Source organism: Dermacentor silvarum, chromosome 10 (assembly GCF_013339745.2).
Source record: "Dermacentor silvarum isolate Dsil-2018 chromosome 10, BIME_Dsil_1.4, whole genome shotgun sequence".
NCBI lineage: Eukaryota > Metazoa > Arthropoda > Arachnida > Ixodida > Ixodidae > Dermacentor > Dermacentor silvarum.
Window position 1 is genome coordinate 56123224 of NC_051163.1, and position 26389 is coordinate 56149612.

Consider the following 26389-nt stretch of genomic DNA (forward strand, 5'->3'; position numbering starts at 1 on the left):
TGGAGATGATTTTCTCCGCCACCCGCCGACATCGCACGCCAACGCCGGTTGCCGACGCGGCATTTTCTGCGACACGGGGCCCTTAACGCTGTCGCGTTAAAACACTTTTATGTAGCGCCTATTGAGCAAGAGAAAGCTGTATCGGGAATTTTTACATGTTGCTCTACAATTTTCTCATTGACACTTTTCACCCAATTATAATAATTGATAAGTTGATTACTTAATATTTTTTTCATTTATAGATACTGCGATCACCAAAGGGGACTTTAGCAGGGTGGCGCAACAAAATCATACATCAATTACAAGCATGCTGTTAAAAAAATCACAGCATATCCACGGGGTGAATGATGATGAGTGGGCGAAGCTCCGGAGGGAATCATCGGATCTCCCGCTTAAGGGGACGCTAGCACAAACGCGTTAGAAACGTACAGTACTCTCTAGTCAGGGGGAGCGGCCACAGCGCCTTACGCAGCCATTTACACATGCCGGAACGTGCACCGCGTTTGCCGACGCCATCACATGACTGCTGAGAGAGTATACCCCCCGTATTCATAAACGCTCCTCGACTTGAACTTGACTTGCCACCGCCTTGGGCAGCGCGTTCGAAACGCGTTGAAGGTAAGGCGGAGAGGCCACAGCGTCTTACACCAGCTTCTTACACGGGCCGTAACGCGCTAGCACAAACGCGTTAGAAACGCGCTAGAAACGCGGCCTTTCGTTAATGTTGGGTATTTATTGCCATCGTGGTGCGTGTGTCTATGTGCGCTTCGTGGCGTAGTGGGCTAACGCCGCGCGCTCGGAAGCGAGGGGACCCTGGTTCGATTCCGCGCTACGGACACAACTTCAGAAATTTTTTTTCTCATTTTTCTCAGACTGGTTACACACTACTACTACGACGACGGGGACGGAACGGGTGCCGCTATAAGGAGCTTCGCTCCTAAAAAATGTCAGGCCCGCGCGGCACACGCAGCACAGCCACAGCGTAAGCTAGACGAGAGTTTCGACAGTATTACCTACCTAGTAATTTGTGTGAATGCGTCGGGAACTCGCTTGGAACGCCGTCGCGCGTGTAAGCCGACGCGTTCCATCGCCGATAACTAGCGCCGTTCGGCCCAGCCAAGCAGCCGACAATGCAACTACGGCTGTCACATTCGTTCCCATTGCAACGCGCCCAATCTAGCGCAATCAACGTGATCCCGAGCGTCCGTTGGTATGTTAGCGCCATCTAGTTAAGGCGGCAGCAAAATTTACAGTGTCTGAAAGGTTGCGTTTGCCGGCGCCTTAACTAGATGGAGCCACCACACCGGCGGAGTCTTGGGAACGCGTTGTTGGCGTTCCGCGTCTGAATCGCATCTCGTCGTCTGCGCCTGCGCGCCTGCATAGGGCGCGCTTTTAGTACATTTTCCCGCTCTCGGATAGCAAGCGCTTGCGTGGCTCAGGGGTACAGTATCCGCCTACCACGCAGCGGGCCTAGGCTTGATCCCGGCGGAGAGCGGGTACTTTTTTTTTTTTCGCATGCAATAGCGGCTACGGGGCGACGGCGGTGGCATCATCGCGACCCGAAACGTTTATTGGAATGAGCCCATAACAGCTTACGCTGTAAAAATTCAGCTCATGCTAACAATAAGCAGAAGAAACTCACAACGGTTATTTATCACGCTGCAAGATTGGGGTAAACACAGTCCCATCAAAATGTTCACTCTACTGAGAAAGAGAATGAACATATAATAATCGCAGCAAGCAACACAACAATAACTATATATAGCTACCTAACTGCAAATACAATAAATACAGTAAATGCTACAGTCCTTGAAGAGTACAGTACAGTAACTCAGTACATCAAAATAACCGACAATAGAATAATATATAGTTTACAAACTTATAACTTTCGTATAGACAATTTCAGAGTGCCAAATGTCTCTGAAAAAGCGGCTCATTGAAAGAAATTTTATTAGAGGCTTCTAGATAGCAAGAACAAGTCAATAATGATTGTGCTGTCACTGTATTATTGCTGAGATGATTCCAGTCAACTATTCTACGTGGAAAAAAAAGAGTACTTGAACGTATTGTTGCGTGTGCAAAATGGAGTGATTGTTAAGTTAATTATACCTCTGTCTTGTGGCGTATCCTGTTGAAAATGAAAGTATTTTAGTTATATCGACCTTACAATGTCCATTGATCAATTGATGCAAAAACTCTAGTATGGAGCAGCGATTTATTTTTTTTCTAAAGGCTGATGACTGACTTTTTTTCATTGATCCGTCACTGATGCCCTGGAGAAACTATTAAAGGCAAAGCGCGCAGCACTTCTTTGTATTTTTCTAGCTCATTATTATTACTTTTGGTGAAAGGGTCCCTAATTATTACGGCATAGTCCAAAACTGGCCCTACAATAGATTTGCAGGCCAAACGTCGGACTGAAGGAACAGATAACTTTAGAGCCCGCCTCAGAAAAAATAGATTGCGGTTCGCGTTTGCGACTACATAATTAGTGTGCTTATTCCAGCTAAGATCGCTCGAGATCCAAAGACATAAGTACTTATAATTACTTACTTCAGATAGTATAGCATTGTCCATGCCATATTGAAAGTGCAGGGGTTTCTTCTGCCTAGTTATTTTCATATATACTGTTTTGTCATGCTTGATCATCATTTGCCACTTTTCGCACCACAAAGCAACTTTATGCAGAGCTTGATTTAACAGCAACTGGTCGCACTTGCTATCAATTTCCTAGTCTAAAACCCAAGCATCTGCATATGGGTTAATTTTAACTGGAACGTCTTTCACTATACTATTGATATATATAATGAAGAACAGGTACCCAAGAACTGAACGTTGGGGAACACCCGAAAGTACTTCCAATGGCCTGGAACAGTGATCACGGAAATATACATATTGCTGTCTTTGTGTCAGGTATGCTGAAATCCATTTTATTAACTGATAATATTTAAAAATTCTCTCTAATTTAAAATATATTATAGTGTGAGAAACTTTATCGAATGCTTTTTTAAAATCCCTAAATATTACATCAACCTGTTTGCCATTATTTGTTGCTTTTGCCAAATCATTCACTGATTCAACGAGATGTGTGCTGGTTGGCAGACCTTTTCTAAACCAATGTTGGTATTCATTGAGAAAACGATTGCTGTCAAGGAACTCTACCATATGATTATGAATTATGTGCTCCAAAATTTTGCAGGTAGATTAAGTCAAAGAAATAGGTCGCTTATTCGTAACGCTATCTTCTTTGTTCGCTTTGTGTATTGGTGGTCTAATTATGGCCGTTAACCAATCTTTCGGGAGTTCGCCTTCATTAATTCACCGAGTAAAGAAAATGTAAAGATACTTCGATACCCACTCAGCATATCGTTTCAGAAATGCATTGAGAATGTCGTGTGGGCCAGGGGTTTTTTAACGTCTAGTTTCAACAGGATGTTCAGGATACCATTCTCTGTGATACGTAGGTTCGATATGGTTGTTAAAGAGGCACTAAAATTGGGTAAAGAATTATTATCGCTTGTAAAGACAGATCCTAAGTGCTCATTTAAAGTGTCAGAAATTATCTTGGGATCATTAATTTGTTTGTTCTGTATTTGAAACATGTCGCAATCCTCTGATTTAGCATACACCGCACGCCCAGAACTTCTCAGGAGACGTGGCAATAAAATTCGGCAATGATTTCTCATAATAATTGCTTGTCTTGGCCGACTTTATTTTTAAGTTGAGAGGATAGTTCTAATATTTTTTGTTCATAATGCAAAGTATCAGAGCAAAGTTTCTTTTTCTTCTTTGGTCTTTGTAACTTCCTTTTCAATGTCAATGCTTCTCTAGAAATACACGGGTTCTTAGCTTTTGTTTTCTTTACGAAAGTTGACACAAAGCGTACAGTGCAGTCAATTACAATGTCCTTAAAGGGATACGGACACAAAATCTGAAAATTATACGAAAATGCTGAAAATGAATCATCAGTGTGTGATTATACCGAAAAGAAGTAGTCACTTAGCTCATTTTTGAACGGATGGCTTTATTTTTGGCGTTTTTGTGAGCGCGCGCCTCGCCGCCCGACCCGCGGGAGTTGGACGGCGTGACGTCACGACAACCTCGTCGGATAGCCAGCCGGCCGGCCGCGGTCATTCGAAGCGCGTCGACGCCGCCATCGCGAGCATGGATTCGAGTTCTGGTGCCTCTACCCGCAACGAGTACACGTATGAAGATGAGGCCCATTCCAACTTGGCAAGAAATATTACCGCTTACGGTTACGAGCCTTCCGCGTAAAGCGACGAAGAAGAGTAGGCGACCGTGGAAGTGCCGGTCAGGTTTTCGCGAACAGTAGCGCGAAGATTTCCAGACATTTAAGTATAAACCACATGCACGCGATCTTGCGCGCGACAGCGACAAGCGAAGCGATGGAGATGGCTGTCGCGTTCGCTTGTCGCCTACAAGTCGTACCGCATGCGAGCGACGAGACGAGCGACGACTTTGAGCGACGTCTCCCCGGTGTTGCCGGTATAAGGGCAGCAGGGGCGTAGCCAGGGGGCGGGGGGTTGGGGGGTTCAACCCCCCCCCCCCCCCCACGGAAATTTTTCCGCAACCCCCTCCCCCCACTTACCCACCCTTTGTTCTCGTCGCTTCGCGCTGACATAATTCATGAAACCAGTGCTACTATCACAATTTCATTCCTGGGCGCTTCCGTTCGGGTTGGTAATTTACAACGAATCATGTCTGCATATGGAAAAAACTGTCACGGTGTTTGTCAAGGCTTTGACACTCCGTGAAGTTTTGGGCGAGAAGGTGGCGGCCGCATTCTGAAGCAACAAATGCGGCAGCCGCATTTTAGATGATGGCGAAAACGCTCCGAGGCTCGTTTACCCCAGGTGGTCGAAATCTCCGGTATACATTTCCGCCGCTTCGCTTCAGGTGCCGGTTAGGCCGCGCTCGCGCAGGATCTTAGTCTGCGTGAGAAACGTCTCCTGTTTGCGATTGCGCCCCTACGGAAGGCTGGTAATTACTGTTGTGTTGTTGAATCCCAAACCAGCAATTACGGAAGGCTGGTAGTTGCTGTTTTGTTGTGGAATCCCAAACCAGCAATGTACACGCTAAGGGGTTGATGACAGCAGTGACATTCCACCGACTCGCAACAGAATTCACGAAACAGACAGCCGACAAGCATGAATTACTGCTGTGCGCAGTACAGCGTAAGTAAACTCTTGTTGCAGGCGCTGACAGTTCTCGTCGGAGTTCACGCGTCCTGAGAAATCGATTATGTGCACTATGCACTGAACAAGACCGGAGTTCATTCCTGCATCACTAGTACACCAATCAGTCCAGATTCTGTGAGGCACAAGGCCGCTTCCTGTTTGCACCGGCGTAAGTGAGTGGCACGCACTACTTAAAATGCGTACACATTCCATATCTATGCTGTGCGATGAAATATTCTGTACAATTCTGAATCTGTTGACGTAAAGGCAAATGACGGCTGCACGCTCGCACACAGCGGAAGACACAGCGGCCCATGCACTTGCCGCAGGAAATGCAACCCTCTCGTATGAGGGAGCAGGCCAACGAAAGCTTCGAAAAAAAAAAGCCTTACGCGTTTTTGCGCGTATTTAAGTTTTCTAGCGCAAAGACGCAGCGAACAAGCCATTGCTATGGGAGTAGGTATAGCCTGGTCACACGTACATTTTCACGCGTATAGCCGTCCTTGAGTTGTGAAACGCCTTTCGCCCCGACGAGGACAACGCCATCTACGCTTAACGAAAATGAACAATTAATGATGTCTTCTCCGATCGCACGGGTCGTATCAATGATGCGTTTTCGAAGACTGGTCCATTCAGTGGCGCGATGAGAGACCGTTGCTCCAAACGCCCACTGTACCTTTCGTACTTACTGTATTTACTGAGCCATAGCCTCCTATATAATCTATGCTTGCCGGATTAGCCCGAAAAGACCGTCGTCTATGGCGGCGCCACCTACGTAGGGTAAGAGTCAGCATATTGAAAGGAGCGGCAAACCTCGTCATGGGGATGTCCCAACTGCCACATGATAGCAGCCATGGAGGAAGGAATTTACCTCCATGATAGCAGCAATGGATAGCAGTAGTGGATGACGAAAGTTGTTCACACTCTTCTCATAATAAAGGTTAGAATCGGCGGTTGCGGTGGTAGCAGACAATTTCTTTTTTGGAAGCCGCAGAATGGGAAACGTCGCTGTGAATGTTTCGCTGCTTTCTCTAAGTTTTTCCTTGCAGCGATATCGTCGAAAATGCGAAGTTTACTTTCAAAAACTTTCAAAAAGCGCACCTTAGACCCATACGTAAGTGGCGCCCCCATAACAAGTTTTGACGACGACCGCTTTTTAGTGTTATATTATTACAACACTAAGATATATATGTATCTACACAATTTTTATTCACTTTTACGTACTTTTGTCATCTATGAGCACCAAAAACGTAAAAAGCTCGCACGCGACAACCCTACGTAAGTGGCGCCACCGCCATAGTCCCGACGATGGCCGCTATAAATGGGATCGCTGATAATCCGGCAGGCATAGAATATATAGGAGGCTATGACTGAGCTTACTTTACGTTTTCCTTAATTTCTTCACAAGCACACGCACACGCGAGGGGGGGGGGGGGGGGGGGGGTTTGCTGGTTTCGAAGTGATGTAGTTCTAAAGTTCGTGTGATACTTTCTTTACTTATTAAATAGACAAATAAACGCGGAAGCATTGATGTCAGTTATTTCTGGCACAATTTTTGGGGCATACAAATATATTCTTTTATGAAAAAATATATTTCTTACTTGACAGTGCGTAGCGTTCAACAATTCGTTTGCAGCATCTAATATACAATGGCAGTGGCAATGCAGTTATTATTCATGCATTTGATCCCTCGACAAATTCCATAAGGAGGAGGCCGCGCTGCAACCTGAGCCCCTCCCCCGAACAAAATTTTTGGCTACGCCACTGCTCCCATGCCTATTCTTGCTTATGTTGCCACTAACAAAAAATAGGTCAAGAACTGAATCAGAACTTCCTTGCACTCCAGTATAAATGTCAACTTATAGGGATAAATCGAACTCAAATGCAAAATTTATCATTTCAGAAGCTGCAGCATTACCATGACCATGAGACATATTCATCCAGTTAATGTTGGGTCGATTGAAGTCACCCGTCAAAATCATCCAATCACGTGCCTTTATATGTGAGAGCACATAGCTCTTTAGATCCTCCATGTGAACTACTGGAGATGAAGGGGGCCTGTACATGGTCCCCAACACATATTTAATATTGCCACAGTAAACCTTGCAAAATATGCATTCAACATTTGGTACGTCCGGCATTCTAAGCACACCTAATGATTTTTTAAAAAGAACACACACGCCACCTCCTTTTGTGCCATGGTTTTTTCTAAACACCCTTTTCTAAACACCCTTTTCTAAGCACCCTTTTCTAAACACTATAATTATGTAATTAGCAGTAATGCAAAAAATGTGGTTGATCCCTCTTATATAGGAATCGGTATAGAACACGAAAGTGAAACGTGTCTTCACAGAAGTAGTGTAATGTTTATTGCACATTGATATATAATGTCTATTGGTGTTTTGTGGCTAAAGCGCCCTTAGGCGTTGATGCACCCACGCTGACGCCTGGTGGCACGTCTCCTCCATCGCGACTACCAACGTCGATGACCATGAGCAACCGTCGTGCATATGGAAGCTGCACTACGCTGCACACGCTAGCACAACGCGAAAGACGAAGCACGTAACTGACACACTAATACAACGCGCAAGACAAAGCACGTAACTGAATCGTCACCGAGTCAAATCAGCGCGTACAGCGCGTCGTAATTGCAGCCTCCGCGATCAACTTCAGAAACATTTTCAGAGCTAATTGCGGAGGCCACGCTCCGCTGTGCTGAGTACGGTGAACGCCACCTGGCGTTGGTAGTGCTTCTTGATGCCAGCGTCCCTTCGAATGCTGGCATCGAGGCGTCGTAGTGCTGAGACCACCGAAGCGTTCACTGTCGGTGCGCGTTAGTGTCATAATGCAGTACTTCTCTTTTCTCCTCGTAGGCGGCGGCACCGCCCCGAGCAAGAGCGCGGGTACACGGAGTGTTAGATATATAAGGCGCGTCTGTGTAGCTCTCTGCAAATGCGTTTGTGGCGCAATGGGTTAAACGCTCGGCGATCTATCGTCGCGGACCGAGAGGTCGTGGGTTCGATTTCCATATTTTGCATGTTTGTGGAACTTTTTCTTCTGGTTTCTTTCTTTGTATTATGTTCGTGTACATTGTAAGCTGACGTATTTCCGTGACGGAAATACGTCACGGAAATACGTCTTCACTGACGTGAAGACTTCACTGACGTATTTCCGTGACGGAAATACGTCAGTGAAGTCTTGGTGGACCCCGGCATAAAACACTTTCGTGTTAAAATAATCTGAGCATCTCCAAGCGACAGCAAAAAACATTACCCTGGTTCTGTCCAGCTAAGTAGCATGTGCATATTTTTAATGTTTGGCTAAAGTTAAGTAAAACACCCTATATATATATGCGATGAAAGATGTCCGCAAACGCACGCAAAGTGCCTGGAGCCGCCAGTCGCGCGGCAATTTTGCGTTTATTCGCGGGCTTCTTTCACGTTCGGGAGAACACTTTTATGTAGCGTGTATTGAGCAACAGAAAGCTGTATCGTGAGTTTTTCATGTTGCTCTACAATTTTAACATTGATACTTTTCATCTAATAATAATAATTGAGGAGCTCATTATTTAATTAGGACTGATTATTTAATTAGGCGGAATGCAAAAGATAATCTCAGTATCTCCAAGCAACGGCAAACAGCGTTACATTGATTCTCTCCTGCTAAGTAGCATTTGCATATGTTTAATGTTTGGCCCAAGTAAAGTGAAACACCCACTATGTTACACCGTAAGAGTGAGACAAGTTTTATTTACTTTGTTATGACGACAATATCATATATCTGTGTTCGTTGTATCGAGGATCGACCGCAGTAGAAGCCATCTATGTAGTTACGTATCTATCATACTTCTCTGTGCGTACGCCTCTCCACAACATCCTACCCATGACGAGCATCACGCAGGGCGTTCTTCATCATGACACAGATATAGCTAACAGCTACACGGAACGAGGCCGCACATCTCGTGCTCGATAATCACAAGACGATTAGCATTAATCGAAGGAATTCTTTGTTTGTCCGAAAAAAAACGAAACTATCCGGAGTTTCCCTATGCATTATACGCATGTGGCTCCCACAAAATAAGAAATATAAGGAAGGAATTACTTTATTCAGGTCCTCAGGACCTGAATAAAGTTTTTGACTGACTTCTTGCGAGCGGCTGCTTTGTGTGTGGCAGCGGACTGCATAATTGCTGAAAGGAGCCCACTTAGTCTCGCGTAGTCGTTACGTTTTTAATTTTACCTTGTGGAGAGGCTCACAATTTGTTGATAACGTTTCCAATATCATATAAGCATACAGATAAATCAAGCAGCAAAATTTGGCTCGATGCCTCAGAAAAGGCTTTCGTTATTTAGCAAACACAGTACGAACGTAAGTGCCAGTGAGCGTGCGTGGACGTGGAAAGTTAGTATTAGAGCACGAGTACGAATGGACAGGAGTGCAGGTGCGAGTGATTGCGCAGCTGGGAAAAAAAACTATGTGAAAGAGCGTCCACTTATTTAGCCGAACTGCGTACAGAAGTCAACACTCGTCTCTAGAATGCCCAAACCACGTTCTCAGGACTGCGATGGCGACATATGAAGATGAGATGTAGCACAATATCGCCTGTTTATGAGGTTTCGTGATTAATGTTTCCATTGATTTCTCTCGACCTGGTGGTCGGCTTAACCTTCGGTAGCTGCTTTGGCCCTCACGAGCGTGTTCTAGACAAGTGTGTTGACCTCTGTACTTGCTCTACGCGTGTCCGAAAGTGTACCAATGCTTGCCTTGGTCTCAAGTTTCAGAATTACCGGTACTTGGCACATAACGCCCTGCTGAAACACGCACAGCATCTGGTAAGTCTTGCTCCGTCGGTTTTCTTCGGTTCTCTTTCTTCGGCGTCATCGGCATGTGTGTGGGGTGGGCGAGGTATTTGAGAACACAGCCGCGGGCCGTCATGGACAATAGCGTTATCACTCTGTCTAGGCACTCAACGTCGTCTACATGAACCCTTCCATGGACAATAACGTTATCACTCTATCTATCTAGGCACTCAACATCGTCTCCGTGAACTCCTCCGTCACCCATTATCACATTTATTCCAAAGTAGCGGCTTACAGTCTGACTCTGGAGATTAAAACACATGTAGATCTATAATGGCTTTAGCTGCCGGCCATCGTGAGTTGGAGATAGCCTTCTTCTCGAACGCGGCCAAATTCATCGTTTTTCGGGACAACAAAAGAGCTCACGGTTTCTAACGGCTAACTGTGATCTACATGCAGGAAGGAAGGGAACTGCCGTATTCATGCGAATATAGGTCAACTTTTTTTTTTCGGTAACGTTACTCAATATCAGTAGTGGTATGCGAATAGTTAATTGTGAGACCGAATCGAATACGAACCGAATAGTGCCAAAAGTGAACCGAAACGAATTGAATACGGAATAGTTTTCGAATTTTTTTTTTTCGAATAATGAATAGACGCGTATAAAACGATGTTCACATCCCATTGCTCTTAAGATTAGCACTTTTCTGTGATTAGCAGATTATGAAGCGTTGCTTATTAAAAGCAGAAATTAATTATCAGGAGCAAACAAGCAGTCTTTTCGCATGCACAGGACTCTTCAGAGAGCGCGAATTATCGCTGTACATCCGGTCAAGGGACGTCAAGTACTTACGTGACGTGAAGTACTTGACGTGAAGTACTTACGTGACGCGAAGTACTTACGTGACGTGAAGTACGTGAAGTACTTACGTGACGTACTTACGTGACGTCAAGTACTTACGTGACGTGGCCCGCTCCACTACGTAAGTTGTCATGCTTTATGTCTATACTATACCCGCGGGGGTGAAAATTTACCGTACTCCTGCTCAAATTTTATGCTTATTTGGGTGGGCGCAGTTGACATTCGAAATATTCGAAACGTATTCGAAACATATTCGCATTAACGAATAGTGATTATTCGATTCGAAGGCCAAATCGAATACGACCCTATTCGATTCGTTATTTGAAAGTTTTGAGTATTCGCACACCCCTAAAAATGAGCTATCAACCCATATTCGCGACCAAAGAATCTTGGGCTATATTTGTGAACAAATCTAGCAAGAGTACCAGGCCAACGGAGTTCCTGCGTTACGTCCGCTGTAAAGGCGGTTAGCAGATTATCCAGGCTGGCTTTAATATAGAAATGCTGCTAATCCAATGCACTCGAGGGCACCGACTACGACGTCGTTTGAAGCGCCGAGGACGCCTGCGAGGCATCCGTCGAGAACGACTTCTCTGGCCGTTCAGACGTGAAGGCAGCTTGGGGCATCGACTAGCGATATTGAGTAGCCGAGCTTACGGTAACTAAAGGTTCCTATATAATGCTCAAATTATTTCGTTTTCCTAAAAAGATACGGGTTGACCTATATTCGATTTTTTTTTTTCTCGGCGACTTCAATATTATAGGGGTCGACCCATACTTGCTTTCGACCTATTTCCGAGTAAATATGGTAGGAGGAAGCACTACGTCGCGGAGCCAGCATTCGCTAGTCAACTCCCCGTGAAACGATCCCCTTCGCCTTTTCTGGAGCGACAAAAAGTCGGTCTACCACGTGACCCTGCCGCCAGGCGGACTCCGCACAGTGTGCTTGGTTCGCGGTAGATTTTAATCAGCGTGCACCTTTTCGGGGGCTTTGCCAACCACATCGTAAAATCATTTTCACCCTTAAAAGTGAAAAAGGTGTAAATCTGTTTGCAACTCGCATCTTTACACCCTTTTTGGGTGTAAGGGTACGAGTTATAGATTTACGCCCTTTTTCCCCTATGGTGGTGCTGGTGAATTGTAGCAACAGGCGGGTTTAGCCTGGCGATCAAGGCCGGCAATTGCTCCGCCCGAGCGTCTCTTAGAATATCGCTCAAGGGTTTCACCATATGTCCATCAAACCAGTCTCTCTTAAGAATTCCATAAGGAGACGTGAAGTTTCCTTGCGGGCTATAACTGATCCCTCGGGAAATACAAGGTCTTTCAGGCACGCATGCGGAAGGTCCTTTTTTGCAGATTCTCCAGGAGAGCGTCTCTTTCATCTTTGAATTTGTGGCACGACCACAGAAGGTGTTCAATATCTCCTGTCTCGTCGCATGCCGTACAGTTAGGAGAATTGAATCGCCCCGTCTTAAATAACCAGGCCAGTGTACTAGCAGATCCTGTCCTGATTCGATATAAAAGTGAGGTTACGCAGGGCATATGTGGTGGAACCAAAAGCGACCCAAAGTGATTTAGAATGTCCGATTTTGTTCACTTGATTACCTTTTTTCCCCTTTTGAGGGCGTAAATTGTTTACAGTGCCCTCCGGGCCCATTTTCTTCCCGATATTTTTTGGGCAACTTCGGTCGTTTATTGCAGCGTATGCATTTATCGTCTTCGTTGTAACGTAGGAGTGCGACAGCCACACCTTCCTCCCGCACCCGTTGTCCTTACGGAAGAGCGTGCGCTGAGCGCGGTGGCGGAAGACGCTAAAACGTACCGTGACACGATGACGTGTTGGGCCGACTTGTTCTGGCTCCAGTTATATTCCACCATGATCCTTCCCTCATTTTCTTTCCGTTCATCCATGGTCACCTGTAAGATAAAGAAGGCCTTGCCACTGAGCTTTCTCTCAGTGGCACTGAGAGAACACTTTCTGTCAGAAAGTGTTTTTTTTTACGACGCTGTAATAAACGCGAAACAAAGTGAAGTACGACCAGGACAGCCAAGGGATGCTTTTTTTTTTTTTTTTTTTTTTTTTTTGTCGTGGTGGTTTACTTCACTCATGGCGAATTCGACAAATCGCACAGGTTACTTCCACGACACATCAAAATTCGTGATCAACTAATTAACAACAATTTTACTGAATAACTTTTATTCTAATTACTGTACGGCGCATATTTCAGGTAACGAAATATAGCCGGTGAGTCTGCAAGGTATATCGACTTACAACGAAAATTTTGAGGATATACTGGTTTCAAGATGCGCGCCGTGAAACTTGGGGTAAACATGCACTGTTCTTCTACTTACTTTTTTAACCAAACGCCATCTTATTCATTGAATCAGTCAAGTAACTGGAACGCCAGTGTATTTCTTCGCAACGTTCGAAAAAAAATATCCTCAAGCTGGAGTTCTCCTGAGAAAGTGGATACGCCTTGAGAACTCACCGGCTACAATTCTTGAATTGCAATATGCGCCACAACCTAATTAATGAAAAGATATTCAGATAATGTTTGTTAATTAGTTGAGTATGCACTACAATTTCTCGCGCAGCTCAAAGACTGTAATTGTGCTATCTACCATAGGCGATTTTTAAAATGCTGCATCACCTAAAGAAGTCTATAAAATTCTAATTAAACGGCTACGCTGCTATGTATGGGTGTGGCGTCACTGAGAGGAAGACGAACAAGCATACGCACAGAGCTAAAAATTTTGTAGGACGCGTAAGCCTCGCCTTTGAGAGTGGAACGCGATAGCAATCAAAGATCCCTGACTGCTTCTCACGCTTCGCTTCACGGCAGCTGCAGCTTAAGTAACCGCAATGTTTACCGGGAAACGCTGACGGCGAACGCTATGCGAGCGCTAGGCGAGCTTTCTGGTAGAAACGAGGCCTCTTCCGTGGGCCGATCGCGGAGATTGTGCACAGCCATGCCAAAAAAATTACATTATTTTAGGTTTCCGTTGTTTCGCACTTTATTAATTCAGTCTGAGAAGATGTAAACTAAAAATCATGCCATGTGGGTGTTTTGTTTCACGACATTAGTTTGTGGGCTGTCATTCTCAAAATTTCGACGAATAGCTTTCCCAAGAATGTAAGACAAGGTATGAGCAACTTTAGTGATAGAATGGTGTGCCAATATAACCCGCATATGCCGCATATCATACAGCAAGGCCTGGCTTATATATATACACCTAAATATATATACGGAAAGTTTCGCTCACTAGACGCCGACTCCGGATACCGACACCGGATTTTTTTCCGACACCGGGCCCTTAACGCTTTCGCGTTAATGTGCGGTATACAAAAGCCGCTAAAGTGGAAGTACTTTTTTTCGAAGCTTTTTACAGCTTTTTTGAAGCCGTATTCAGTCATTTATTCAGGCTGAAGTTGTTTCTATTTTAACAAACATCGAAAACGTTGATAAATAAAAACACAAAAATTTCGGAACTAATATACTATAGCTAATCTTCTCTGAAATGTAATTGCTGTCCCGTAGTCGTAATTACCGTATATACGCACGTAAAAGCCACGCTTCTTTTTGATGATCTTGAGGAGGCACAGCTCCTGCACGGGTGTCCAATTTCGGTTCGAAATTCCTGGCCGTGGGTAATCGCCATGATTTTTTGTTCCTAAAATAGTGAACGTGGTTGTTTTCCTAACGCACTTATTTGTTCACAGATGGATATTACGCAGCTGGTGTCCATCTATTCCTCAGCACTCTCATTGTCACCCCTGCCCAGGCTCGGTTAGGCAACACATTCATAGACACATTTGTCTCCCATGCCATCCATGACATTACATACGCATGTTACCTTAAAGCTTTTCGCCACAGTGTTCGAAAACTCCATACTCCTCACGCTCGCAATCAAATAGGAGACAAGCTGCGTCGACCTTTTCTCTCTCTCTCTTTTCCTAGGAATTATGTGTTGCGAAGTTGAGGGTGTGGCTTTTACACAAGTGTGGCTATTACTCGAGTGTGTACAGTACGTTCTCAAATGCTTCGCACACCTAGTAAACGAAGCGTTGAATCAAATGCACTGTCCCGGTAGAACCTCGCACAAGGAACCTCTTCTCGCATAGAACTTTTATAAACAATGCTTCCGATCCTAAACATATTTGATAATGCTGTGGCGACTTTCCTTATATACAGGCTGTCCCGGCTATCATACCCCGAGATTTTAAAAAGTACGGATCGTTTTGCGCGAATGAGGCCAAACACATTTTGTCGGAATTCCGTTCAGAAAATGCTAGTCATTTGTTATTTCCTGACATCTAATTAGTTATTTAGATGCAATTATCTAACTTTAATTGTTCCAATCGTCAATGTGTCAATTAGGGAGTGGTAGATAATCGTAACAGACGTGAAAATGATATGTGTCCGGCAAGGTGCACATCGCGTGTTTATTCTTTTCCGGCGAAGAGAGAAAGCCCACGAAACATTAAAAAAATACGCGACCATGCGCCATCAAGCAGTCTCTGTGGGACCGCGAGCTGTTCATGATTACTGTGTCATCATTAAAAAATTTGCTATCCTGAGCAATGAACCTGATGAGCGGCTTGCTTTCCCTGAGAGACTGTTCGATAGCACTGCTATTCCATGTGCATAAGCACGTTCTCACATGCGCGATGACATGTAATTCTTTTTTTAATATATTTCGGGGGCTTTTTCTCTCTTCTCTCCTCATATTGGCTAAGCCTATAGCGCAATTCAAAAAAAGACAGGGACGTCACAGAGACACAGGACAGCGTTAACTTTCAACTGACGTTTATTGAAACACAGAGGCAAATATATTGCGAAGTAGGTATGAAGGATACCAAAAACAAAAGATAGATCACACTCTACGAGTCTACGCATGCGCACGTCAATACCCTTGTTCTTGCGCTATAGGCTTAGCCAATATGAGGAAACCGTACCAACTAGCCCAAGAATCAGCCTTGTTGAGCTTTTTCTCTCCACCGGAACATATAAACAAATAAACACACGCCGCATGCTTATTTCCGTATGTCCTCGTCAGTATGTCCCTAACGGACATAGTGATGATTAGAACAACAATTAAAAAGATTTTAATTAACTCATTAGATGTCGGGCAACAAACCAGAGACCGGCGGCATGTCAGCTGGAGTCCGAACAACGTTCACTCGGCCTTATTCGCGTATGACGATCCGTCTACCTTTAAATCTCGGTGCACGATTGGCTGGGGCGACCTCTGTACGGAACACGACGTTCAATTTACGCAGGAGAAAGAGTACGGCGGTAAAACGGTTCCCCTCATGATGGGCGACGACCTGACCTGGACCAACGCGGTCGAGCACTATCGGGACGCGGACACCCTGCTGAGCCGCGCGAACCGTGTGGGGCGCTGGCCGATGAACCTTATGCGGTGGTTGTTCCGGGGAAACGAGCTCAAGCCCGTCAACGTCATGTACTCGACGCCCGCCTGCTTTCTGGAGGTACGAGCCCCGCTCGCACCATAAGGTGTGCATGGCGCGGTGTATAGCCGGCGGTAAAAATTAAGGAGGTGCGATGCCTTGAAACAAGCAATATGGTTACGATATCGGTGTTACAAATACTCGTATAAAGCGCTCTGTGTCTCATGGCACTGTCTTAAACTCAGAGGCATCGTTGTCTATGTGTTCATTCTTAAAGCAGAGTGGCAGCAGTACCTAATTTTTAGAAAATGCCAAAGCAAGGAAGTTTGGGGGGAAAAGTAAGAGTAAACTGTGATTACGCCTGGTTTCAACTGAGGCGAAGAACGCATTGACCTAATGTTTGCCGCTTCTATGAAGGAACGCAAGACGCGGTAGAAGCGCTCGCTATTGAAGATAACTTGTTCAGAGTAAAAAAAAAAAAAAAAAAAAAAAAAAAAAAAAAAAAAAAAAAAAAAAAACAGGACATTTTTGCTCTTAAGTTTTCAGTGTTTCTGGTTTAACGACGTTCTCGATTTAAAACATTCCTTCCCGATCCCACTAACATTGTAAATTGCAGTTTAAGCTAACAATATTAGCCAAAGCCGCTTATTTTTCTTCACCACAGGAAAAAACTATCCTTTGAATTCATCTCGGTAGAAATGACATGAAAGAAAAATGGCAAATAAGAGCAGACGATATCTGGAGAGATGCCGTATGTACTGTGCCATTTTTCCAAAGATGAACCTGTACCAAATATGCCAACAAGTCATAGCGTTCTTTGAAACCCGCACCGTCATTTCTCTCGATATAGGCCCTCCACTCCGACAAGTCGCGCTCGTGGCCACGTTTCGAAGACGACCTCCTGCCGTACACGGACCGACCAAAACACACGTGGACTGGCTTCTACACGACTAGACCTGGCCTCAAGATGATGACGCGTTACGCCAACGGATTCCTCCAGGTGCGCTGTAAAGCATTATGGGAGTTAGGGAGCCTACATGCAAGCGCTGTGCTTGCATATAGCTTCCCTAATGGGAGTATTTCATCTCAATTTTCGACCATTCTTGTTGCGGCCGTACGTAGCAGCCGTTCTTTCTCCCACGTTGCGATTCTAGTGTTGTACAAAAGAAGTCACAGGCTTGCGCGGCACATGCAGCACAGTCACAGCGTAAGCTGGTGGAGCGGCTCAAGAGTAGCTCCAATTTGGGCACCACGCACAACAGGGTCTTCGCGGCAGTCTGTTCGCCTCGTGCGCCGCGTTTGCAAGGCACCTTAACTAGATGGCGCAACCACACTGACGGAGGCTCGGCAGCTCGGGAGCCCGTTGATTGCGTGCCTCGTCTGAATCGCATATCGCCGTCTGCGCCTGCGGACGCCGCGTTTGCAAGCATCTTACCTAGATGGCGCCACCATACTGGCGGAGGCTCAAGTCGTCTCCCCCTGCGTGGCTCAGTGGTAGAGTATCTGGCTCCCGCGCAGCGGGCGCGGGTGCGATCCCGGCGGTTATCGGGTATTTTTTTCGCGTTTCCAGCGATAGCGGTTACGAGGCGGGAGCCGCCGGCTGCGGCATCATCGCGACCCGAAACGGCTATAGGAATGAGCCCATAACAGCTTACGCTGTAAAACAAAACTGAATCGCCATACTTTTCATGACCATGTAATGACAATGGACGCTGACGTATACGAACTGAAATGAAGAAGGTGCAGCGAAGCCGCCCTGCTTCGTCGTGATTCTTTGAAACACCTCCACAGTACAAAAAAAAAAATGGGGCAGCTTCACACAAGTGGTGCGAAGGCTCGGCAAACAGCGAAGCTGGCGTCCCCATCTAGCTTTATCTCGGATCGGCTAACTTTTGCGATGTTATTCTTCGAGCCTCGACCAAGTTTTCGCGAGAGGGGTCACACCAGGAACGGCCGGTTCTTCACTCTGTAGTCAAGCCGCGGTAGGGTTCTGAACTTGTCGCTGGAAATGCGTCATCGCCCACAGGCCCGGGTCGCTTTGGCGTCGCTTCTGCATGCACAAATGAAGTCACAAACACATGTGAAGAATGACCGCCCCCGTAGCTTCCCCTTGATTGCCACACAAAGTTGTCCGCGAGAATTGTAAATGTGACTCAGTTTAACAGGTTGTGCGCATACATTACCGCCTTTTATTCATTTTTCGATTGTCTGTCAGTTACAATATAGTTAACTTAAACAAGGTACATCACTGACTGATAGCGCCAGTGGCAGGATAGCCCTCCTTTTTTTATCGCACTAAAAGTAAAAGCGTAGCACTTAAGTGCAAAGCCGTCCTTTCGTGATTGCGATCATAAGAGTGATGCGAAAAAGGTTAAATAATTGTAACGGCCAAACTAATTACGTTAATTTATTTATTTCGTTATTACGTTATCTTATTTATTTCAGCAAATAACGGCCGCTACATTCAGTCAACCTAACAACGCCATACTAAAGAACGCAGAATATTAAACCTAAGTGCTATGACGCCCTATGTATAGCGACTAGAATGTTACACATGATCCTCTTGTAATACTCTATTTCTGTTTCCGCGTCACAGCAGCGAATCAAAGTACCACTGTGCCAAAAATGACGAGGCAAAATTTGTTTTTGCGTATAGTGGGCTGTCCACACACAGAAGGACCCTCGAGAACAGCTAAGGATGTTCGACTATCCATTAAGTGACAGTCTTGCTTTTGAACGCGTAAGATGAAGTGTACCTGGCGATGTATCATATGAGTGCTTAACGTTACTTTTGTCTGCTACTGAGCGATCTTCACGCCGCCTCGTTTGTGTTTCGTAGTATCACAAAGATTGCGGAATGATCCACACATCGCAACAAGGAATCGCTAAAGTGCTGCACTCGGAACTCGCAGCGACAACTTCAATTGTGTAAAACGACGCTAAATTGCTTGAAACACAGTGCGGCAATAAAATTGAAATGATTGTAATGAACGGAGGGCGAGACTATCACAAATCGCGAGCTCGATACGTGCTGTCATTTGTCTTATTACGGCACAAAGACTACAACGCAAGGCCAAATTTTCTATATCGTCAAAAAAAGTTGTTGCAGTTTCACCTGAAAGGCGAAGCATCAATAGCGATAGCAAATTTGTAGAGAGCTATACGGAGTAATGATAGTAGCTTTATCAGGTGTATACCCTTGGACATGCAGCAGCACCGGCAACACGCAGAACTGTTGTCGACGCCGTCGGCGTTTTGCCCGCGTTCGCACAAAATGCGTGCGGCGTTGGTGACTATGGCCGGAGCCTCCGATATAAATAGGCACTTGGTGCCGCAGCTAAACGTCCCCTCCCTTCCCTCCCCCCCCCCCCCCCCCCCCACGGCCTTTCGTGCGTCAGAAGAAGGTGCGTTTGCTGTACATATATGGTGATTGTAAAGGAGGAAAGAGACGCCTACTTCTGCAGCCCTTAAGGAAGCACGGCACAGAACGCGCGTTTGTTCTCCGCCGTGCGTTCACTCCCCGTGAAAGCGCGCGTCCCTCGCGCCCTTTCACTCGCACATACAGCGTTCGGCGGCGCTGGCGCTGAGCCGTGCTCCCTCAAGGGCTGCAGAAGATAGCGCCAACCTTTCCCTTTCCCTCAAGAACCACTTATCATCGCGCGGCGACGATTTCATCTCCATTGACGTCATACGGAACCTCACGGCGACGGCGACGACGACGGCGACGCCGACGGCAGAAATCTGCTTTGGAGTGTCCATATAATTGCTATCGCAATAAAATGCATGCCAGTATTTACGACGGCGCCACAACTAGAGTGTACTAGAATATGGTCGAGTGGGACGAGCGGCTGGGGCGGCGCATGCTTTGCAGTGAGGCGCCCGACGTGGAAAAATACTGTGGCGGCGCTGCGATCGAACTGGATTGGGCCGCATCAAGGTTGCGCCGTTGGAAACTGCTGGCGGTACAGCTCGGCAGGGTCATTCGTGCTACTTCGCGCGCTGGTATTTGCGTTCATATCGCTCAAATTGTGTTCATAATTGCATATGACATACATTTATGCCTTTAGAATAAATTCTTTCTTTCTCTTTTTTTTATTTCATTTTATTTTTAATGTCGCTCGGTAATTGCGCGTGCATAACGGCCGCAGTGTCGGCTTTCATTCTACTATGTTATTGTACGGTTCCCTTTGGAGAACAAATATTTTTCGCGTTCTTCAAGCAGCATGTATCTCTCGTACGTATTGTTGCGCATATAGTTTTCCATCAGTAGGTCTTGAGAAAAGCAGACGAGGTAACATATGTAACGTTCTTGTTTGCCGCTTAATTCAAACAAGTAAGCACATCTGCCCCATCCGGCGCCTGTACTCAGATTTACGGGAAGCATTGTTATAGATAAAAAGAAAGAGTAAACTGCAGCGCAACATTTCATTCAAGTTTCCGCCTTCCTCGCGTAACAGAATGCGGAGTAATTGGTAAGGGGTCATTTATTGCAGTCGGACCGCGATCGAGCGCCGGAAATGGTTTTAGTTAGTCATTCTATATGCTAATATTTGGCCGTAAGCCGTACGTGAATTTTTTTTTAGTCGACACTTCAAAAAAGAAAAAAAGAAGAGAAAGAAAGCCTGCGCGGTAGCCTAATTAGTGGCTATAAAGTGGATACGGCGTTGCGCTGCTAAACTGGAGCTGGCGGGTTCAAACCAGGTCGCGGAATTCGATGGGAACGAAATGGAAAAAGACTCGTGCACTTCTATTTAGGTGCACGTTAAAGAACCCAGGTGGTGAAAACTAAACCGGGTGCCTTATAATGACATCGTAGCTTTGCCACGTAAAACCAAAGAATTTATTTAAATTAAAAAAAAGAGAGAAAAAGGAAGTGGCTGCGTTCTTCGGCTTTTTTCTAGGGGTAAAATAAATAATTCTCCAGGCTGATTTCAGAGAAAAACGCTTATCGCGCTTATCCTATATTTCATACATAAATGTAATGCCGTTCCCAAATGTATGACGTACCGCTCAAGTCAGCAGCTTGTACATTATAAACGGCTGCTTTCAGTTATTCGGTGCACTATCATAACGATCATAATGAAACAATTAAAGGAATGGCATGCCTCACATACACGTAGAGATGTGCAGATCTGTTGCGTTCGTTGAAGAAGTGTGGTACCACATGAGGCACCCAGTTTTAATGGGTTGAAAACATGATGAGACTGTCAAAAAAAAAAAAAAAAAAAAAAAAAACGTTTTCCTTGTCTGAATCAAGTGAGCAGATTTATAGGCTGCCCCAAAACAGGGCGTTTATATTGAATGACAGCTAGAAACTTGTTAAGCAGGACTCATTAACCCCCATGCGTTAATTCTCTCAGAAACTGCGCCTCTGCGCAACAACGACGACTCTCCGGCAGCACTATCATCCGGAATAACAGTCGTCACTTCCATCGGTCCCTCACCTTTGAGACTTCAACAGTGCTGTTATGCGTTACATTCGAACGGAAACGACTATTCGGCGTCGTACGGTATATCAACAACACTGGCGCGCGCGCACACACACACACACACACACACACACACACACACACACACACACACACACACACACACACACACACACACACATACATACATACATATATATATATATATATATATATATATATATATATATATATATATATATATATATATATATACGATGTTTTTGCCTGCTTTGGATATTATTTCTGCGAATGAGAGTTTTATGTGCAGTATTCCCTAATAAGTGTGTTACAGCAAACACGTGCGCTTATTCCGGTCGGGAGTTCTCGCTTTTTCAATTCGTGCATTTAGACTATTTGTTATTTTTTCCTTACACATATATCGTGAACATATATGTCTATGTACCCTTCGATTTAATTATCTAGAAATACATTGGTCATTCTTCGCGCCACGCAGTTATTAAACCTAGTTTATTTCTCTCTAATGCTGTTTTCTTCGATGATTTTCCCTGATAAACATCCACCAACAAGAAGCGTGCGTAAAATGACACGATATCAATAATAAAATTACGTATCTTCATGTTGCAGAGATACCAGTTACTTTTAGAAGACACTGGTAAAACAGCAGTTCACCTGGCTAAAACTACATTTGGTACCGGCCGTCAAGAGTCATGGGCTCACCAAAGCAACTAAACATAAAAAAATGTACTGCACAGACGTTCTGTGAGAAAAACTGGGCGTCCGCCAGCGTCCACGTAGAGAACGCGCGCTCACTAGCAGACGACGCGCTTGACAACGACAGCAAAATTGAAGACGTCGCGCTGTGTAATCCATGCCTCAAATATATATGTTTGGCAAGATGGTGTAAACATAAATTTGCTGTTGAAATAAAGCACTATTTTAAGAACGTACTATGCGCAATCGGCCTCGGCGCCCGCAGCGAAAGTACGTTGAATATGCCGCGGAGCGCGTCTCCGCCCCAATCCAGTTCGCTCGCAGCGCCCTCGCATAATTTTTCCACACGCGGCGCCTCAGCGGGAGAGCGCCGTTCGGCCCACTCGACCATTGTCTAGTACACTCTAGCCACAACCACGCCGCGCGTACGCGCATAAACATGTATAGCAGACGACGCGACGCGCCATCTACACTATGCGTGGTGCAGCCAGTGTCCGCCAGGCGGAGACTCCGCTCGATATCGTGGCCAAAATTTACGTAGGATCTCCTCGAGGAGTCTGCTGAATGATGCGTAAGTATTTCGTAGTAAGGAGGTGGCGTTGAGTGCTCGCACTCAACACTGCTGGTAATCCTAGCACTGCTCAGCGGCTGCGGTCGTCTTGGCGCCATTACGGTAAATGCGACAGTGCTGCAGCGACACGAGCTGCTGTGGAAGTCGGTGCAACGTAAATTGATGAGGCAAGCAAACTACTGGAGGTGGCTGCGCCAGGTGGGCTGACGACGTTCCGACCCGAAGCCACGGCTGCTCAACAGTTCAGGCTTACTAAAGGTGTGCCTAGTGCGTGCCTGATTGCACACGTCACGTGGTCACAGAGACGCGCTCTTGCCACTGCTGGCGCGTTCGTCATCGTCGTCTTCCACAGCTGCCTCCGATGCCGCCATGAAGGAAGTTTGTTTCCTCCATGGATGCCGCTGATCATGTCAGCGTTCCCATGCTGCCCCTCGCGATCCTGCCACTGCTCGCTCGCGCGTTCGTCGTCGTCTTCTCACGCAGCTGGCGAAAACATTGCTGCTGGCTCTATCTTGAAAGTGGTCGTCTTATGTGAAGGACGGACGGACCCACGAAGAGTTTTCTTGTTCGGTAACCATAGAATTTTTTGCGCATTTAATAGGAACAGCGCTTTTGAAACGACTCTATTGGAAAGTACTACTAAGTGGTTCATTCGGAAAGGAAGGGGTTGGCGCTATCTTCTGCAGCCCTTGAGGGAGCACGGCTCAGCGCCAGGAAAGTACCACCAACTTTAATCTTTCCTTTATCTTTATGCTCCTTACCGTCTCTCTGTACACTAGGCTCCTTGGGTGCAACGTGTACTCCGTTCGTGGTGGTTTCCGTTCATTCCAATACAAACGCTAGATCCGCATTCAGGCTATCGGCTTCACTGTCGCCGCCGTCGTGCTGTTCCGCGATTGACCGTGTATGCCCGAAGTGTACGTGCAGAGGATTAGCGGGGTCTCCAGAGGCGCGGTGCGAGTTTGGCTGCACCAACCGAAGTGAACGCACCGTCAACGCTACGCTCAGTCGTCTCGGAGGCGGAGCCATGCCAGCTCCCTGCCTTCCGCTGTTGGCATGAGCGTTGTGTACACGCACATTATGTACGCATCGTGGAGGTCCTGTTGAGCTGCTGTGTGCGTGCTGTGGTCCGAGCTGTAAATGTCAACCTAGCCTCATCTAATATTTAACGGGGCACTGACTAAACTCACTAACGCCGACGGTTTCCCGTTGGTCTCGTCTTGTACACCACCGAGGAATGCCACGCCTGCAACGTTACTAGCGGCGCTTAGCAGTGCACAGCGTGTCAGTGTGGCGAGACGCCTTGTAACTTCATGGAGCGCGGTGCCTTGTACCCAGCAGGAGCTTTAATCTACGTGTTGCGTCGCGCCAATGCGTCGCACCTGCGTAATGCTAGAACACTATCCGAGAAGTTCAAAGTGACATTTCGCTTTTCGGGCAAAGCACTGCACAGCCAAACTTCATGCTAACATGCAAAAGCAGTTCCAAGAGGAGAATCGTTTAAGCACGAGTCGGGTTCTTTTTGCATTCCCAGATCATGTGGTGAAGGGTGTATTGGAGGAGTTCAACGAATGAAGTTTCTCATTTCGGGCAAATCGCTCCACCAGTGAGTTCACACATTAGAATTGTTTACGCATGAGTCTACCACGTGACGTTAAGGTTAATTGTTCAGAACGAATGTACTTGTTTCTGTGTGCATATCCAGCCTCACAGAACCGCAGTATGCCCTCACGTTAACTTAGAGGTGTTCTACACTATGTTTCGTCACACTTTGCTTCAACTCGCACGATTTGCAGTAGTCATAAAGAGTTTCATACAGGGTATATGTCCTTTATATACCACTGTTCTGATCAAGCAATGACAAAAGAGCATGTGGAACGGGAAGTCTGTATACCAGCCGTAGTTATAGGCACCATCCAAGGAATTCAAGCAGAACTATAAACGTGGCCTCAGTGTCAATGCTTCGGTGGTCCAGCGCCCACGGTGGAAGTGGCGGTCGAAGAAGGAGCCTAGCACAGCTAACACAAACTATGGCCTCCTAGAGGACACGAAGCGCTGCGTAAGTGAGCGTGGAGGCCACATACAGACAAAGCTTCCGGTATGAGATGTATCCACCAACTAGGCCCTCTCTAAGTCCTTTCAAGCTTCCGCTGTTGCCGTCCGCGAGGTGCAGGGGTGGTATTCTGCAAGAGTCCACCAAGTGGACATGTCCATTTCGCCGGCTGATGAAGTGCTGATTGGATGTGACGAAATGGACAATTGGTGGCACTTGGTGGACTCTTACAGAATACCTCTCCAGGTCTTGTGGTTGAGAGCCATCGATGAAACTGGTTGAGCGTCGACGCCGAAAATCGGTCGAAAATCTGTTCCTCGTGGTTCGGTCTCTACATGCTATGGTGGAGCACTCGGGAAGGACTGCCTTCCGTCTTTTCTCGCCGCCCTCTCTGCCCGGTGATGATGTTTATTGGCATCCCCTTTCGAAACGCGGCGGAGACAGTCGCCTAGCCTGCTTGATTTGATCACGTTTTAACGCGATAGCGTTGACGGCCCCGTGTCGCAGAAAATCCGGTGTCGGCGTCGGCGGCATTGTCAGTGAGCAAAAAATTTCCGTATATTTAGGTATATGTATAAGCAACGCCTTGCTATATTATTGGTCGGAATTTTGAGAATGACAGCCCACAAACAAATGTCATGAAACTAAACACCGACAGCTAGCGCATGCGTTTTACGTTAAATCTTCTCCGACATAACAATTAAAAGTGCGAAACAATAACAGAAACTTTAGGATGATTTAATGTTTTTTTTTTTTTTTTTTTTTTTTTTTTGCGTGGCTCTGCACGACCTCCGGGATCGGCCCGCCCAAAAGGCCCCGTTTCTACCAATCAGACCGGCGAGCGACGCTCGGTTCCTTAAAAAAACACCATCCAGATAGGGCTCGGCAGCGGCGGCGCCCGCCGTGCAAGGGAAAGAAAAAAATTACCAGAAAGCTTTCCTTCATGCATAGCGTTCGTTCGCAGCCAGCGTTTCTCGGTAAACATTACGGTTACATAAGCTGCAGTTACATTACCATTAGAGTTACAGAATGGGTGCCAAGAGAAGGGAAGCGCAGTCGAGGACGGCAGAAAACAAGGTGGGTTGATGAAATTAGGAAACTTGCAGGTGTAAGTTGGAATCAGCTAGCACAAGACAGGGGTAAATGGAGATCGCAGGGAGAGGCCTTCGTCCTGCAGTAGACATAAAAATAGGCTGATGATTATGATGATGATGGTGAAGCTGCATTTGCCGGTAAGCGTGAGAAGCAGTCAGGGATCTTTGAATGCTATGGCGTTCCACTCTTAAAGCCGAAGCTTAAGCATCGTCCAAGTTTTTTTTTTTTAACTACATCTATCGCTATCGAGCCTTT

The 26389-nt window shown here is 46.1% G+C and overlaps 1 protein-coding gene across 1 annotated transcript in view; it reads left to right on the forward strand.

The window, feature by feature from the left end:
• Window positions 1-26389, forward strand: part of LOC119431553 (lysosomal alpha-mannosidase) — a 102536-nt gene that overhangs the window by 22611 nt on the left and 53536 nt on the right. The window contains exons 7-8 of the mRNA XM_037699033.2: window positions 16141-16353; window positions 17123-17272. Of these exons, the coding sequence (XP_037554961.2) occupies window positions 16141-16353; window positions 17123-17272 (363 nt within the window). The remainder of the gene's footprint in view (window positions 1-16140; window positions 16354-17122; window positions 17273-26389) is intronic.